Source organism: Physeter macrocephalus, chromosome 6 (genome assembly GCF_002837175.3).
Source record: "Physeter macrocephalus isolate SW-GA chromosome 6, ASM283717v5, whole genome shotgun sequence".
NCBI lineage: Eukaryota > Metazoa > Chordata > Mammalia > Artiodactyla > Physeteridae > Physeter > Physeter macrocephalus.
The window spans coordinates 58,348,438-58,366,275 of record NC_041219.1 but is presented as its reverse complement, the minus strand read 5'-3'; the positions used below and the strand labels follow the sequence as shown (position 1 = coordinate 58,366,275).

The 17,838-nt window shown below is 47.5% G+C and overlaps 1 protein-coding gene and 1 pseudogene across 3 annotated transcripts; one reads left to right on the top strand and one right to left on the bottom strand.

The window, feature by feature from the left end:
- Positions 1–1,049: 1,049 nt before the first annotated feature.
- LOC102990174 (cell division cycle-associated protein 7-like) lies at positions 1,050–3,682 on the top strand (annotated as a pseudogene).
- A 3,775-nt stretch (positions 3,683–7,457) lies between these two features.
- On the bottom strand, positions 7,458–17,308 carry C1S (complement C1s). Of its 3 annotated transcripts, none has more exons than XM_024129334.1 (12): positions 17,164–17,308; positions 16,134–16,291; positions 15,690–15,897; positions 15,315–15,492; positions 14,325–14,450; positions 13,319–13,518; positions 12,970–13,123; positions 12,349–12,464; positions 11,872–11,950; positions 11,216–11,344; positions 10,577–10,651; positions 7,458–8,684 (listed from the first exon to the last, which is right to left on the bottom strand). In XM_024129334.1, exons 2-12 carry the CDS (start codon positions 16,154–16,156, stop codon positions 7,885–7,887), a joined length of 2,088 nt encoding a protein of 695 aa, XP_023985102.1. In that variant the 5' UTR covers positions 16,157–16,291; positions 17,164–17,308; the 3' UTR covers positions 7,458–7,884. The 3 variants fall into 3 exon arrangements, with proteins under 3 accessions (XP_023985102.1, XP_007108373.1, XP_007108374.1); XM_007108311.3 differs by having other exon boundaries at positions 16,134–16,262; positions 17,164–17,297; XM_007108312.3 differs by having other exon boundaries at positions 16,134–16,212; positions 17,164–17,297.
- Positions 17,309–17,838: the final 530 nt, after the last annotated feature.

The window sequence follows — 17,838 nt, the reverse complement described above, 5'->3', positions numbered from 1 at the left end:
AAGGGGTTAATATCCAAAACAAACAAGGAACTCATATGACTCCATAGCAAAAAGGGAAATAACCCAATTTTTTAAAATGGGCAAAGGACCTGAATAGACATTTTCCAAAGAAGACATACAATGGCCAACAGGTACATGAAAAAGTGCTCAGCATCACTAATAATCAGGGAGATAGAAATCAAAACAACAGTGAGGGAATTCCCTGGCAGCCCAGTGGTTAGGATTCCATGCTCTCATTGCTGAGGGTGCAGGTTTGCTCCCTGGTCAAAGAACTAAGATCCTGCCATGGCCTAAAAAAAAAAATTGAAATATCGCCTCACATCAGTTAGGATGGCTATTATCTATTATCACATCTGTTAGGATGGCTATTTATCAAAAAGGCAAGAAATATCAATTCTGGCAAGGATGTAGAGAAAAAGGAGCCCTTGTACATTGTCTCTGAGAATGTAAATTGATACAACCACTATTAAAACAGAATGGAGGCTTCTCAAGAAATTAAAAATACAACTACCATATGATCCAGCAATCCTGCTTCTGGGTGTATATCCAAAATAAACGAACCATTATCTCAAAGAGATATCTGTATTCCTGTGTTCACTGCAGCATTATTCACAATAGCCAAGGTATGGAAACGACCTAAGTGTCTCTCAACAGATGAATGTATCAAGAAAATATAGTGTGTGTGTGTACAGACACAATATATATTGTATTATTCAGCCTTAAAAAAGAAGGAAATCCTGTCATTTGCAACAACATCAGTGAATCTGGAGGATGTTATTTTAAGTGAAATAAGCCAGGGAAAGGCAATACTGCCTGATATCACATATATATGAAATATTTTTTTTTTAAAGTGAGACTTCCCTGGTGGTCCAGTGGTTAAGACTCTGCACTCACAGTGCAGAGGACTTCGATCCCTGGTCAGGGAACTAGATCCCACATGCCGCAACTAAGACCCCATGCAGCCAAATTAATTAATTAATTAATTAATTTTTTTAAAAGGCAAACTCATAGAAACAGAAAGTAGAAAAGAGGTTGTCCGGGGGTGAGGCATGGGGGAAATAGGGAGCAATGGGTAAAAGGGTACAGACTTTCAGTTATAAGGTAAGTAAGGTCTGAGGATCTAATGTATAATATGGTGGCTATAATTGATAACACTATATTGTATTATTGAAATTTGCTAAGAGAGTAGGACTTCAATGTTCGCACACACACCAAAAATTTTTTTGAAGGATAAATATGTGAGGTGAGAGATATGTGAATTAACTTGATAGATGAAATCTTTTCACAATATATATGTATATTAAATCATCACATTCTACACTAATCAACTTACAGTTTTGTCAATTATACCTCAATAAAGCTGAAAAGTAGTTTTCTCATATTTTTAATTTTAAAAAAGAACAGCTGGGGACTTCCCTGGTAATGCAGTGGTTAAGAACCAGACTGCCAATGCAGGGCACGCGGGTTCAAGCCCTGGTCCAGGAAGATCCCACATGCCGCGGAGCAACTAAGCCTGTGCGCCACAACTACTGAGCCTGTGCTCTAGAGCCCGCGAGCCAGAACTACTAAACCAGCACGGCCACAACTACTGAAGCCTGAGCGCCTAGAGGCCGGAGCTCCACAAGGAGAGAAGCCACCGCAATGCGAAGCCCGCGCTACCCAACGAACACCCAAGGCAGCCAAAGATTAATTAATTAATTAATTAATTATAAAAAACCAACCAAACAAACAGCTGCCCTCCACCCGGGCTCTGCTCACCTCGCCCCCCGGCCCGCGCGGCTGGGGCTCCGGCCCCTGAGAGGTGGGACGGCGATGGGCGAGGCTTCTGGGCTCTCCCCGCTCCCAGAGCCGGCCCCAGCATCGACGCTCGCCACATGCTGCAAAAGGATGGCAGAGCAAAGAAGAACTTCAAGATATTCAGATATGCGAAGCTGATTTCCATGGAAACCTTGTCATCCTCTGATGACAGTTGTGACAGCTTTGCTTCTGATAATTTTGTGAACACAAAACCTAAATTCAGGTCAGCTATCAGTGAAGAACTGGCAAATGTTTTTTATGAGGATTCTGCTAATGAATCTTTCTGCAGCTTTTCAGAAAGTGAGGTGCAAGATGTGTTAGACCACTGTGGACTTTTACAGAAACCAAGGCCAGATGTCACTAACCAACTGGCCAGTGTTTTTCGTACCGACTCTGAGCATGAATCGTTTTGCGGTTTCTCAGAGGTGGAATGAGGCTGCGGGCAGACCGTGCGGGCTGTCGCACCGAAGTCAGTGAAGACGTTCCGGACCTCTCCAGGTAGCCATGAAGTTCCCAACTCGAAACACCGGGGGAGGGGCTTCCCTGGTGGCACAGTGGTTGAGAATCCACCTGCCAGTGTAGGAGACACTGGTTCGAGCCCTTGTCTGGGAAGATCGCACGTGCCGCGGAGCAACTAAGCCCGTGCGCAACTACTGAGCCCACATGCCGCAACTACTGAGCCCGCATGCCACAACTACTGAAGCCCACGTGCCGCAACTACTGAAGCCCGCGTGCCGCAACTACTGAGCCTGCGTGCCGCAACTACTGAAGCCCGCGTGCCGCAACTACTGAAGCCCGCGTGCCTAGAGCCCGCACGTGCTCCTCAATGAGAGGCCACCGCAATGAGAAGCCCACACACCGCAACGAAGAGTAGCCCCCGCTCGCTGCAACTAGAGAAAGCCCGTGCGCAGCAGCGAAGACCCAATGCAGCCAAAAATAAATAAATAAAATAAATAAATTTTTAAAAAGAAAAAGAAAAGAAACACCGGGGGAGCAGCCAGCAAAAGAGCAGCGGCCCCATCCCCACCCCGAGCCCTCAGAGAATTCCGTGATCGATTCCAATTCTGTTTCAGAAGACGAAAGTGGTATGAATTTTGGGGAGAAAAGGGCTTTAAATATAAAGCGAAACAAAGCAATGCTTGCAAAACTAATGTCAGAATTAGAAAGCTTCCCTGGCTCCTTCCCTGGAAGGCGTTCCCTGCCAGACCCCAGTTCACATCCAAAGACACCCCAAAGGCGCACATTCCCAGGTGTAGCCTGCAGGAGAAACCCTGAGCAGAGAGCTCGTCCTTTCACCAGGTCGAGGTCCCAGGTCCTTGGGTGGCTCAGCGCGCTGCCCACAGAGGAGGAGGAGGAGGAGGGGGAGGGGGAGGGGGAGGAGGAGGACATGTTGGTGAGAAACAGGAAGCCCCTGGCCGGCTACATGAACGAAGATGACATGCCCCAAAGTCGTCGCCCCGGCTCCATGACCCTTCCCTATATATTCGCCCCGTGGACGAAATCGCATGGGAAGAATTGGACAACATCTGCAACAGCTCTGGAGAGAAGATCTATAACCGCTCATTGGGATCGACTTGCCATCAGTGCCACCAGAAAACTATCGATACCAAGACAAACTGCAGAAACCCAGAGTGCTGGGGCGTTCGAGGCCAGTTCTGCGGTCCCTGCCCTAGAAACCGTTTATGGTGAAGAAGTCAGGGATGCTCTGCTAGACCCAAACGGGCACTGCCCACCGCGTCGCGGGATCTGCAACTGCAGCTTCTGTCAGCAGGGAGGGGGGAGGTGTGCGGCAGGGGTGCTCGTGTACTTAGCCAAGTACCATAGCTTCGGGAACGTGCACGCTTACTTGAGAAGTCTAAAGCAGGAGTTCGAAATGCAAGCATAATAATTGGAAAATCCACCACCTGCCTTCCACTTCACAAGCCTTCCGTGTTAAACTTTTCAATTTTGTCACGTGATTGAAAGCCAAGTTAAGAATTCTGATGATCAGCCTGTCTTCTAGGCAAATCAAGTTAATATCATTAGACACGCAAGTGTGTCTGAGTATCACAGATACAGTGCCAGCTGTACTCTGCCCTCCTACGGTTTCTCCTTTACTTTCCCCCCTACCCCTCACCCCATGCCGTCCCCCTCTTATTTCCAGTGGTTCTCTTCCATCATTTAGTTTCAGAATCCTCTTTAAATGACAATTTTATGAAAGTATGTTTGATTTAACTGGTGTTGAAGTAGCCCTGGAATCCACGCATAAAACCAAGCACTTAGAAATGCAGTAGTAGTGTTAACTAGCTACACCTATCAAATTCCAGAGACTAGTCCTCTAACTTGCTTACATGAAAACACGGGGTCTGATTTAGTGTTTGTTGACATTTTTAACAGAATCAAGGCACAGAAGTCTTAAAACCATGTGGAAAAATTAGGTGATTGATGACAAGTGGAGTATATGACTTTGGAGGCCTTTCAGGAGGACATTCCATGCATTATGCTTATTATTCAAGTTGTCACAGTTGAAGCTTAGTTGCTGCTGCTTTCTTCCACCGAGTGCCCTGGGCGCGCACGGTCACGCCCCGAAGGTTCTCGGGCAGTGCTACACTTGAAATCACTGTAGAAAAGCCATCCTGGGGAATTGGCACAGGGAGGCTTCAGGAGTAGGTCGATTTGAATTCATGGAATAAAACTTCAGGATAATTGTAGTTTGCCAAGTTTATTTCAGTTCATATCATAAGGTGTTTCAAATAAATTCTTGATTATGTTGCATGGAAAATTGAAAAAAAAGAAGAACAGCTATGCAGAAAGTAAAAAGTCACATTTTCATAGAATATTTTTCTGGTTCTAGAAATCATGGTAAAAGCAACATTTGAGAATCCCAAAATCCCTCAAGCCCCTTCTGGGCTAGTCCTGTTTCAACTAGGGTCCTTCCCGTAAAGTCCTCTAGGCTCCACTTTTTTCCCCCAGCGTGAGGAGCTGAGCCACCAGTCCATTTTCTTCTGACCAAAGAAATGTGACAATTCACCTGCTTTTTTAAAAGTTAAGTCTTTTCCTGAGTTTCCGGTGAAGCACACACGGTATTCCCAAGTGACTTTCAAGGCCGTACGATTGATGTCTTTTAAGCCACAATGAATGATTTTCTAGCCCTTCTAGGCCTTGGTGATGAGCCTTTCCCAGCTCCAAAGTCTCTGATGATGATTCACTTAAAACCCCTCCCTGCCCCTCACCCAGGGAAATGATCTGGTAGTACAGCTAACGCTGCAAAAAAACAGACCCATCCTACTGTACAAGGCAGCAGCAACAAGCGAATCCTTTCACCAATACCTCGGCCCATCCGCGAGGGCAGAACCCAAATAGACTAAAGATTCTCTCTGGCAGGGATGGACTTCCTTTTTCTATTATTTGTCAGATTCCAGGTTGATTTTTTTTCTACTCCTCCAATTATTGAAAAGAAGGAAAATTTCTACATCACAAGCATGTTTCTTAATATTTTTCCAATTTTTGTTTTCTCTAGAGGAATCCCCCTTCTCCTGCCTAAAACTCTGTAGTCCAGGGTACACTGTCAACTCCATGGCACATGTAACGACAGGCAGGTAGGGGAAGGTAGTTGGCAGGTATAGAGTTAAGGGATAAAGTAAATGGCTTTATGCTGCTTGGTTGACTTGACACGATACTTCCAGTAGCTTCCTATTGTTGGTTTTTTTGTTTGTTTTTTGGCTGTGTTGGGTATTCATTGCTACACACAGGCTTTCTCTAGTTGCGGCGAGCAGGAGCTACTCTTCGTTGCAGTGCCCGGGCTTCTCATTGCAGTGGCTCCTCTTGTTGCAGAGCATGGGCTCTCGGCATGCGGGCTTCAGTAGATGAGGCCCACGGGCTCAGTAGTTGTGGCTCGCGGGCTCTAGAGCACAGGCTCAGTAGTTGTGGCGCACGGGTTTAGTTGCTCTGCAGCATGTGGGATCCTCCTGGATCAGGGCTCGAACCCGTGTCCCCTGCCTTGGCAGGCAGATTCTTAACCACTGCGCCACCAGGGAAGTCCCATTTGGTTCTTCAGAACTTTTGATTAGAGTTCTGGTTACTTCATCATGTATTAACCACCAGCCTAAGGTCAGCTGTTGAATTTTGCCCTTTTGGTCCATGGAAGATCAAAGTCCTTTCTGATGGGCCACAAATATACCCCTTTTGGCTTCTGATAAAAACTGTTCTCCTGAAAGCCACGTGTCACATCAAACAGACCAGAGTGTCCCTGAACTCTTAATCTCAGGCCATGGCTTTCGTAAGACACCTGTTAGGGCAATGGCCACCCTAAGATAGCTCTTCTGTCCTCAGTTTAAAAAATATTAATCTCTGCATAGAAAACAAACTTATGGTTCCCAAAGGGGAAAGTGGGGGGAGGGATAAATTATGAGTTTGGGATTAGCAGATTCCAAACTACTATATATAACATAGATGAAAAACAAGGTGCCACTATATAGCACAGGGAATTATATTCAATATCCTGTAATAAACCCTAATGGAAAAGAATATGAAAAAGAATATAGGGCTTCCCTGCTGGCGCAGTGGTTGAGAGTCCGCCTGCCGATGCAGGGGACACGGGTTCGTGCCCCGGTCCGGGAAGATCCCACGTGCCGCGGAGCGGCTGGGCCCGTGAGCCATGGCCGCTGAGCCTGCGCGTCCGGAGCCTGTGCTCCGCAACGGCAGAGGCCACAACAGTGAGAGGCCCGCGTACCGCAAAAAAAAAAAAAAAAAAAAAGAAAAAAGAAAAGAATATATATATATTCACAAGATTGTAAATCAACTATACTTCAATTAAAAAAAATACTAGTCTCTATTGTCTGGTCCTTTTTCACCACTAGTCATTTTGTGCGGATGAGGAGTTGTTTGTTCACTTGTTTGTTTTTCTGTTCCCTTGGGAAAAAGTAGAAGGGAGTCTTTGGGTCCCTCCTCACCAAGATGAGCTATAACATCTCGGTGCAGAGTTCAATCCAGAGAAGACGTTGTTGCCTGACTGACAAAGTAACCAAAACCACCAGGAAAGCAGATGAGCACATGCTGAATTTCTTTTGTTTTTCTTTTTCATTGAGTCATAATATTGTATTATACAAATGCACACTAAAGGAAAATTCATTTTCAGGAGACATATTGAAACAACTTATACCACAAAATTTTAGACTGAAAGATCTTAATCAGACAATTCTAACTGTTGTATGTGGATGTCTGAGTGAGGTTCAAGTACATTTGATGAATTTCAAAAACAGAACCCGGTACCTTGGGCTGACGTTATGCTAATCCACAATACTCAGTAAATGTCAATTGGAAGAGGGGAGAGAAACTGAGTTCCCTGTTTTCACAACAATTAAATATTAGCTGCGGGCTTCCCTGGTGGCGCAGTGGTTGAGAGTCCGCCTGCAGATGCAGGGGACGCGGGTTCGTGCCCCGGTCCGGGAGGATCCCACGTGCCGCGGAGCGGCTGGGCCCGCGAGCCATGGCCGCTGGGCCTGCGCGTCCGGAGCCTGTGCTCCGCAACCGGAGAGGCCACAGCAGTGAGAGGCCCGCGTACCGCCAAAAAAAAATATATTAGCTGCTAGGGGCCCGAATTTCCAGGACACAACAGCCCATCCCACTCCCTTTCTATGGTGCTGAAGTCTTGATGTGGAATAAGACAAGTCAGCCAGAACTGGGTTATAAACATGCTTTATTACCGGTAGCTAGTAGACACTGATAATGATAAACTGCAAACAGGTAAAGGGGAAACAAAAATCAAGGGTGTGCCCCACAGTGAACTGCAGAGTCAGAACTGGAACAGGAAGCAATCATCAGGAAAGAGGGCTCCCGGTGGGACAGTACGAGATAAGTGTCCCTTCCCACACTGTTGTCCACAGGACAGATTCGGGGGAGAGGACCCCAGGGACTCCAACTACACTGAATGACCAACACAACGACGTGCTCAAACCCCACCTCCAACCGGGTATCCCAACAATCAAGTTCTAGTTAAATCACACCCCCATGTCTTCTCTCAGTCATGGTGAAATAATGGGATTATTGGGAGGAATAGAAAGCAACAGATGGGTCACAGCCTCAGAGAGGCTGGTGGGATCTGTAGGGTTAGGCTGTACTGGGGGCACTATTTTCCTGCATCGTCTTCATGATCCAGTCAACGTAGTTCTTGACACGAGTGTAGATCCCATAGGTACCACACTGGGGGCCCCAGGACACCAAGCCAGCGACATAGAATTTGGGGTTCTCTTCATTAGGGACCTGTAGAGCAAAGGCCCCACCGCTGTCCCCTTCACAGCTATCAACGCCCTTCTCACCCCCAGCACAGATCATGTTCTCAGTGAAAACAAAGGAATTTATATCTACTCTGGGATTTAGCCCCTTCACCTCCCGGCACTTTGCTAAGGGAGCGACAGGTAACTTGGCCCCTCTGAGCTTAAGAACATGATCTCTGGTATTTGTTCGGCCCCAGCCCGAGATCAGCCCCAGATCTCCCACTGAGGGGTTGTATTCTGAGGAGGTGCCTGGCAGGCAGATAGGGGAGACAGTGGGTCCCATTTTCACTGGGTCTTGCAGCCGCACCAGCGCAATGTCATTGTCAAAATTCTTCCGGATTTCAGAGGCATCCAGGACCTTCCAACCGGGATGAATAAACACTTTCTCAGCAGTGAGCATCTGGGCATTTGCCAGTTGTGAAGTGACCACTGAGGTAGATCCAACGTACATCACTGGGTCACGGTTTCCCTCCACGGTGTGGGCAGCCGTCAGCACCCAGTGCTCGCCAATGAGAGCCCCGCCAGCCCGGGGGTTCGAGAAGAAGACTTGCCAGGGGAAATTCTCAATCTTTGCAGCGGAGCCCCCAAATATCCTCTGTTTTTCTGCAAAGGGCTCGCCAGGGATGCCACAGGCTAGGGAGGAACGAAAACAAGGTGGGAAGGGAGCAGGGTAGGTTGCTGGCCCCCTGCAAATCTTACAGCCACTCAAACACCTGCTGGGCCTCAGCGTTCTCAGCACAACATAGCCAAATATCTGGTCAACGATCTCAGCGCCTGACTCATCCTGAACTGACCTAAGGACCAAACATCCCACTTTGCCAGTGCCAAAAGCTGGCTTGTGGGAAAGACTGGTTTAAACCGAGGCCGTGTGCGAATTACTGAACCCAAACGAGCCTCACGCTATGGACAGCTTAACTCACAGTGTGGGGAGGACACTTCACCCCAGGCTCGGCACATGGGGCCGGGGGCCCAGCTGGGAGCCTGGGCCCAGCTGGGCAACCCTGTCCTCATACAGGTGTTAGGGGAGGCGAGCATTCTACCTTCCTCTGATGCCCAGATCAAACACTTTACACCTTCTTTTCTCAAGTCCTAATTGCAGCTGAGTCCCGCCTAGTAACCTGCGGAGGGTTCTCTTTTTCCATCTTTCATCTCATCCCCCATTGACTGGATCCAGGTTTGATTGCTTTGCCATTACCGAATATAACTAAAACGGAATTTTATTTCAGATAAAGTTGCCTTTCCTAAGTCCCTCACTAGTCAGCCTGAATGGACTCCAAGTTGAGCATAACAGACAGACGTGGGTTCAAAGCCTACCCACGCCCCTTCCTAACTTTGTGAACTTGCAGTGAGTTCCCTCCACTGTAAAACGGCACCGATAACACCTACCCCAGAGTGTTGTTGCAAAGACTCAATTGAATGAGATAATAAATGCAATTGTTTGATTGCATTTGATTATTTGATTGAGAGCTAGCTCGGTCCCTAGCTCTCAATCACACTGTTGCTACTAAGAGGATGATTATTATTATTCTGGCTTTGCCTGGGAACCTTCTTCTACTCAACTCTGATCTCTGTGCAATCCCTTATTTCTTTTATTCCTCTATATCTCGTTGTCAGATAGACTTTTTTTTTAAATTTATTTCTTTATTTATGGCTGTGTTGGGTCTTCGTTTCTGAGGGAGGGCTTTCTCCAGTTGTGGCAGGCGGGGGCCGCTCTTCATCGCGGTACGCGGGCCTCTCACTGCCGCGGCCTCTCTTGTTGCGGAGCACAGGCTCCGGACGCGCAGGCGCAGCGGCCACGGCTCACGGGCCCAGTTGCTCCGCGACATGTGGGATCTTCCCGGACCCGGGCTCGAACCCGCGTCCCCTGCATCGGCAGGCGGATTCTCAACCGCTGCGCCACCAGGGAAGCCCAGATAGACTTTTAATATAATAACTAGGCTCGGGCTTCCCTGGTGGCGCAGCGGTTGGGAGTCCGCCTGCCGATGCAGGGGACGCGGGTTCGTGCCCCGATCCGGGAAGATCCCACATGCCGGGGAGCGGCTGGGCCCGTGAGCCGTGGCCGCTGAGCCTGCGCGTCCGGAGCCTGTGCTCCGCAACGGGAGAGGTCACGGCAGTGAGAGGCCCGCGTACAGAAAAAAAATAAAAAAATAAAAATAACTAGGCTCTTCGAGTAGTCTTGTTTCTGAGTGTTGATTCCTCACTCTCTTATTTCAGGCCCTGTTTTTAGCAATCCTAGACGCCCTTACTACCTCTACATTACCAGACCTAACTGGCCCGGACTCTGACACCAACTGTCACCGGTTGACTTTTCTCTTTCCCGGCCGTCAGCCTGACAGTGTGGTGATGAATTCCCCAAGGCCCTGGAAGGTCCACGGCCCAGCTTTGTCTCCACCTCACTGAGCTAGACTCTGGCAGCCCAGACTGTCAAGTCCCTTCCCAAGAGGATTACCGCTACTTTTAGAAGGTGAGACCCATGCAACCGCACCTGTGGCCGTGCTCTCTACCCAAGCCTGAGCCCTGATTACCTGGAACACATTTTGGCAGCTCTGTGCCCAGCAGCTCATTCACCCAGCTCCCGTTGCCAGCGCAGCGATACTCCTCTGGAACGGCACAAGGGACAGGGGACACACTCACCATCACATCTTGTGGAGTCCGTCCCCCCCCTTTTCTTTCAGAGCCTTAGCACCTCTGGGATTTGAGGAGGCGATCAGATCAAACCAACTAGAAAAGAATCTTGAGAACATCCTCCAAACAATCTCTCTGGCCCCTATCCTGCCAAGGGAGGGGAAGGAACAGTCTCCAAAGCAGAAGGAAGAAGGTTACAGTAGAGGCTGGGAAAGTGCTTCAAGTGGGAAAATAAATTAAATTAAATTAAATTAAATTAAAAGCAATGAAGTGGGACATATTGTGAGCCATCCAGACCTTCATCCAGCACCACCAAGACCTCTCCAACGAGAAAGTAAGGTGTCATAGAATAATGACTTGAAGCTGGAAGCATTACTCCTGTTCTCCATTAAATAGCTGGTCAGGGGATTTCCCTGGTGGCTCAGTGGTTAGGACTCTGTGCTTCCACCGCAGGGAGCACCCAACCCAGGCAGACTGTGCTATTCGCCCTCCAACACTCTCATTCTTTCCTTCTCTTTTCTTTAGTCAAAGAAACCTACCGCTTCTTTCATTTTCCATGTAGTAATATGGCTTCTCACAAGTGTAGCGAGTGACAGAACCAAATAGAGTATTTTCTGGATCTTCGACTCCACCATGCTGAATGGGTTCTGGAGCGCCACAGTCCACGGCTACAAGAGGAAAGCAGGAGAGAGAAGGTCCGGATGGCCGCTTCCTCCCAGGAGGAGTCACTGGGCCAGTCCATCCTCCGAGCCGTGTTCCTGACTCCTTCCCCACTCCCCACATCCATAAGCACACCTGGGATGAGTCCTCCATGTCAGCCTCTCTGTGGCCATGGTCTCCGACTGGCATCCCTCAACACCCTAGCCCACTGAGTCCTGCCAGGTCTGATAGCCCCTTGAAAGCCACAAGGATGAACCTGCTTCTCAGTGGTTGGTGAGGCCTCTGAAGGAATGGACCCATATAATGCTATTAGCTCTACCAATCTCACAGCCTCTTTGGAAGAAACCTGCTAGTCTGGCTGGCCTGGGATCAGATCAAGGCTGGGACTCCATGACTGACTTCCCTTCAAAAACTCAATCTACACTCTCACCAGCCTAAGAGGAAACCATGCATTGTATCTTAATGCACTAATCTTTCCATTTCCTTTGGGAGGAAAAAAAAAAAAAGAAGTGTCCCATTTTAAAGAGGTACATACGTTGACACCGCCGTTTGGAATTACTCCACTTTCCATTGCTTTGGCAAGTAGAATAGAAAGATGTCGAGCCGACACTTCCCTGGACAATAATAAACATCTCCATTAATTTATAAGGAGAGATATAGGGAATCAAAATGCAGAAATGGAATCGATCTCTGGTCTTGGATCAATGAGGAGTCCTCAGCACAAGAAGCTTGGGGACATCGTAGCAGAGTGACCCAAAGCACCCAGGAGTTGGGGTTAAAAGGCAACTTTTAGACAACCCCCTGCCCCAGGAAGACCAAAGCCAAAAAGGGAATGTCAAGCTGTCCAAGGATCTTCATGACTGACAAGGAAAGACTAAAGATCCTGAGCGGTTCTCTTTACGGAGAAGGTGTTAGACCTTGCTGGACCAAGAACGCTCGCTAAACGATGAGACAATTCCAGCACGCTCATCCTGACCTAGGGACTAGAGAGAAGCCGCTAACAGTGCTTTACCTGTACAACTTCAAACCCATCCACACAGGTTATCTTCACCACATCTTTGAACACATATTTTGCTCTATCAGGCTCCCAAAAAGAATTGGCAGTGACTTCTTTAGGACAAGGGATTGCTTGGAAAGGAGAGGAAAAAACTTTTTACCAAATAGTTGGAGAATCTCTGTGATAGTTACACCATTCTCACACTTTCTACAGTTGTTCAGTCATCCTCAATCCTGACGCCCAGCATTCCAATACGGAGGTGTCTAAAATAATATGACAGGGAATGCCCTGGCGGTCCAGCGGTTGGGACTTGGTGCTTTCACTGCCGAGGGCACCTGTTCGACCCCTGGTTGGGGAACTAGGATCCCACAAGCCACATGGTGTGGCGAAAAGAATTATTAATTAATTAATATGGCATTACTAATGAACCACCCCCAAGCTGTCTGCATTCACAAGTCCAGTTGAAAGATTCCTAGAAGTTGAGGCATTTCTAGCAACTACTGACAGGTTTAGATCCTGCTGAGGAAGTGGAGTATTCTCAGGATACCTATCCATACAACAATCTACCTGTTTTGATTTTACATTGTGCAAGGACTTTGGTACCACTAACCAAAGAGCAACTTCTAAGTTACTCACGATCTCCATGGTAACGAAATTTCCATCCCTTTTTTTGATCTGTTTCGTCAGTTTGGAAGATGATATTGAGAGCATTACTCTTGGTTTCAATAGTTAGTGGCCCAGGGAATCCATTACCACAGTAAGGACCAAATTTCTGGTTTCCTGCAACAAACTGAAGAGAAACAAAATGATGAAATCAGAAGAGAGAAAGAACTGAAAGAAAAAGGCAAAATGGAAGGGATAAAAGTAAAATAAAATAAGAAGGAGGGGAAAAAAAGAAAAGAAGGGGCAGAAAGCTATATAATTTGTCTTCAAGGAGAAGTCTCTCTGTGTGAGTTGGGAGAAAAGTTCATCATCCATCACGCACAAGTAAACTGTCAGCGCAGTGGCCCTCAGAATCAGCTGGTTCGACATCAAAATCTTCTCTCTGCATAGTCACCACCACTTGGAACCCCTCCTCCAACAGGATCTGATAGTCACACCTCGAGTTCTCTGGGTATAGACTGGGATAATTGGGACTTGTGAGCTCCCCAATCAGTGTGGTGAATACATCCCCACTGCAGTTGACTAAGGGAGAAAAAGAGAAAAGGAGAATCAAATATAGGGTCAAGCAAAGGCGTCCCTGCCTTTTTCTATGATACTTCTCATGAATTGACAGTCCACAATGATTGACTGTCACATTGATTGATTGAAGCCCACATGCCACAATTTCATACCCAATACATATCAGCAGAGATACCCAATACCTATTGGGTTTCTATCACATTGCTGATGATAGAGCCTTTCGTGGTTATGGAGAGCCCCAGGTTGACACAGGCACCTATCTCTCTTCTCCAATTAATTAATCTGACCCTGTAGGTTTGTCTTCCTCCACTCTTGTAGCTCCCCTTCAGTTTATGGGTAACTAAAAATAGATGCCAGACTTCCCTGGTGGCGCAGTGGTTAAGAATCCACCTGCCAATGCAGGGGACACGGGTTCGAGCCGTGGTCCGGGAAGATCCCACATGCCGCGGAGCAACTAAGCCCGTGCGCCACAACTACTGAGCCCGCGCAACTAGAGCCCGTGCTCCGCAACAGGAGAAGCCACCGCAGTGAGAAGCCCGCGCAGTGCAACGAAGAAGAGTAGCCCCCGCTCGCCTCAACTAGAGAAAGCCTGAGTGGAGCAGCAAAGACCCAATGCAGCCAAAAATAAATAAATAAATTTAAAAAAAGAAAGAAAGAACGAAATCAGCTTGTAAACTATTAAAAAATTAAAATCGATGCCAAGTCAAGGCTGAGGCTAATCAAAATCGAAGGGTAGACAAGCCCCCTACTGACGCCTCAAGCCATTCCAAATCCCAGGGAACATGCACCCTCCTTGATGCCAAGCTCACCTCCGCAATTCCTCATATCATCATGGAGGAAGTATTCTGGAGGACAGGAGCAGAAGTAACCACCAATGAAGTTGTTGCAGAAGTGGCTGCAAGGGGCATCTGCAAAGTCTGCGCACTCATTTACATCTGCAAAGAGTAGAGAAAGATTGAGGTCAAGGACAGAGACCTAGAAGGAAGAATGAGGTTAAGCCCCACACTGCAAGGGTAAGAAAAGTAGGAAGGGTCTGTTGCTTAAAGACATTCAATGAATCACATTTCAGGATGGTATTATTCTATATTACTCTTGTGAACTATGATTCCAGAGTTGCGCTCTACCATTGCACAGCTATAGGGGAGCGCTCTCAATGCCAGAGACCCTTGACCTTTCTCACAAACAGAGCATTTCAGCTCCAGAGACGACACTCTGCAAGTTTAACTTGATAATGTCTTCTGCAGGGAGGAATAATTAGTACATGTATTACTTTATACGATGTTGGCACTTCTGTCAAATCTAAACAATACTTTGGCTTTATGAGATGTCCTGACTTCATTTTACCCCGGAGATAGCTGGAGACGCACACAGAATTTGAAAGTTTGTTTGCCATACGTTAAATGGGTTTGAATACCATACATTCCTTGTGTGAGTCTTGGCAAGTTATTTAACTTCCCTAGTCCTTACTTTCCCTATCTTTAAGTAGAGATAATAACGCCTAGTTTAAGAATCGAGGTGAAGATTAAATTAATATAGGTAAAGTTCTTAACACAGTGCCCAGTTCATAGTGGTTCTCAATAAATTACTGCTCATTATCTGTTTTTTATCATTACTATCATCATCACCAGGATATGATTATGCATTTGAATTTCACAAAAGCAATTCATGGAGGGATCCAAGCCAAGTCAACACTTCATGAGAGTTATAAACAGAACCCTCACTCCCTGCATTGCTCAATGTTTTTCCGGCTTCTAATCATGTGGTTGGATCAATGAGGCACACAGAGGGGTGAGCCTTACCTACGGCCACATAGTATGCAGCAAACCCAGTGAAACGCTCTTCGTTGGAGAAGTCTGACTTGAACATCACCTGGAGTTTATTGTATGGGACTTGGAACTCTTCCACCACTGGGGAGTTGGGATTCTTGCCGGTCCTCTGTCCACAGAGTTTCCCTTCTTCAAGGCCTCCTGACATTATCTAAGAGAAGAGTCAAAAGAAGCTAGGAAAGGGAAATAGTTTGGTATGGAGGTCAGAGAAAAAGGGACAGAGAGACTGGACCATTTCCCATCTTAGGACTATGTGAGCGCAGCTCACTGTATGCCGGTGGCACCCCCTCCTGCATCCTCTCAGTCCACCACCCCAGCCCCCTCCTTTACGTGCTTATTACAGTATACCTGCACTGAGTCATATGCACAGTTCTCAGACAGCTCTATGTCCAGGTGGGTAAAGTAAAGGTGGATCCCGTACCCTTCAGGAACTTCTATATCCCAAGACTTCTCTACTTCATTGGGGTATGCCTGAGGGTAGTTGGGGGACAGGATCTCCCCATACATAGTAGGCTCAGCATAAACCCATGCCAAAAGGGAAAACAGGACGATGCACCTGAAAAAATAAAAAAGACATATGGAGAGGTGAGTGACCCAGGTACCAGCAGACAAGTGCAGGGAGAAGGGATGGGAAAGGCGAAGGGCTCCAGCACATGGAGGAGAATCTTGGGTCGGAACAAAGCAAAAAGGCCCAGGTCAAAGCAAAACCCAGGCTTCAGATCTGAGCCATTTTCTTGAGAAGATGAAGGGAATGGGGTCCACATACATCTCGGTAGACCCGTGATCACTCACCACATCTCTGGCAATTTGTCCATCCCTGGTGAGCAGCTCGTCTCTTGGTCCTGGCTCTCTGCACCTCTGGACTTTGGACCTAAAGCGGTGGCAGACCTGGTTGTATTTGTCTAACAAGCACACAGGCACCTGCTCGGGTGGTAAGGGGCCAATGTCACCTTGGTAAGAATAACACAGAGGTTCAACAGAGCCGTATCATTAATCATTACTGGACGACACCCATCCTCTCACACTCGCCCTGGTTCTAGACTGAAACTATATCTTATCCTTCTCCCCTAGCTTCTCAGGACCTTCTCCCAGATTTTCTCCAAAATAATGAGTAATTTCTCCCAGTTTTCTGCTTCCTCTGTTCTCCTCCGTCACCCTCAACACCCACCCCAGCCCCGACTCGGTCAGTCTCTCTCCTGCCCTAACAGAACAATAAATATCCCCTTTTCCGCTCAGGATTTCAGGAGTCTTTCCCCATGATGACCCTCCACCTATGACATGTCTCCTTCTTCTTTTGACAAGGATCCCCCTTATCACCTCGAACCAGCTCTCCTGACTGTGTATTATTGCATGTATTTCTCCCAATGACCCCTGATGGAGGAATGAGCTTCTTTTCCTAGGGGAAGGCAGTGACCTTGGGAGAAGTGGTCTGAGACAGGGCTGGATGTGGAAGGAGAAAAGGGACAGCTGAATGACAAGAAACATGAAAGGAAAGGAAAGGTATTCCCTCAATTTCCTACCTTAATTTTCCAGTTGTTGTTGTTGTTGTTGTTTTAACCTTTACTAAAAAGACAAGCCATCTCCCCATAGTTCTTAGAAAAGCGTTGCCAAATATGCTTCTAACCCTGAAAACAGTGGTAGGTGGTGGTGGGGTGACATGGAGGTGGATGGGGTCAACCTAAGAGAAATAAGTGGTCTATATTCTCCCTCTGGGTTCTGCTCTTTCCAGCCCTCCATCTTTGCCCAAAACCTTCCTATGTAAAGTGTTCTGCCTTCCATTTTCCTCCATCAAAGCTCTGCTCTTTGATTTTAAGGTCTTTACCTTCAGAAGCTGATGGGAACAAGTGGGTCAGTCCCGTCTCTCTTGCCAGTGGGCGTGCCGGGCAACCCTGCCGGCTCCCAGGAAGAGCAGCACGGGACCTGGGTGCAGGAACCTCCGCCTCCCTGTCCTGGTTCCGTTCCTGTGATTCTCTACCCCAGTGTGCATGTCTGAAATTCCCTGATCCAAACAAAGAGGGGGCTGGGAGACCGTGACTTAGGGAAAGGGGAACTCAGCCTTGATCTTGGAGCTCCCTCTGCTTTGGAAACAAGAACTGCATATGCCGAGGCCTGAGATTCCTCCTTCCCAGGCCACAGCGGAGAAAGGAGGGACTGGGGAATTTTCCCAATTGCCTAATGCTCTTTTTTAGCCAAAGGGTGTGTTACAGAGTCTGCGGGGAAGTCAGGTGATTTGTGGGAAAAGGAGGGCATTAATACTGTAGGGAAAAGCCAAACCCAGAAAGTCCAGCCCTCCAACTGCGTGTGGATCACGAATTAAGGGAGAGGAGTTATCAGAAAGGCAGGTCATCTCTGCCTTTAGAGCAAACGTAATGGTTGGATAACGACTTATACCTGGATCCCAGATGCTGGGGGATGATGCTTTTTCCTCTCCCTAAAATCCCCTCCACATCTTCACACATCTAAATGATATCCACCCATAAACCTGCAGTTCAGATAC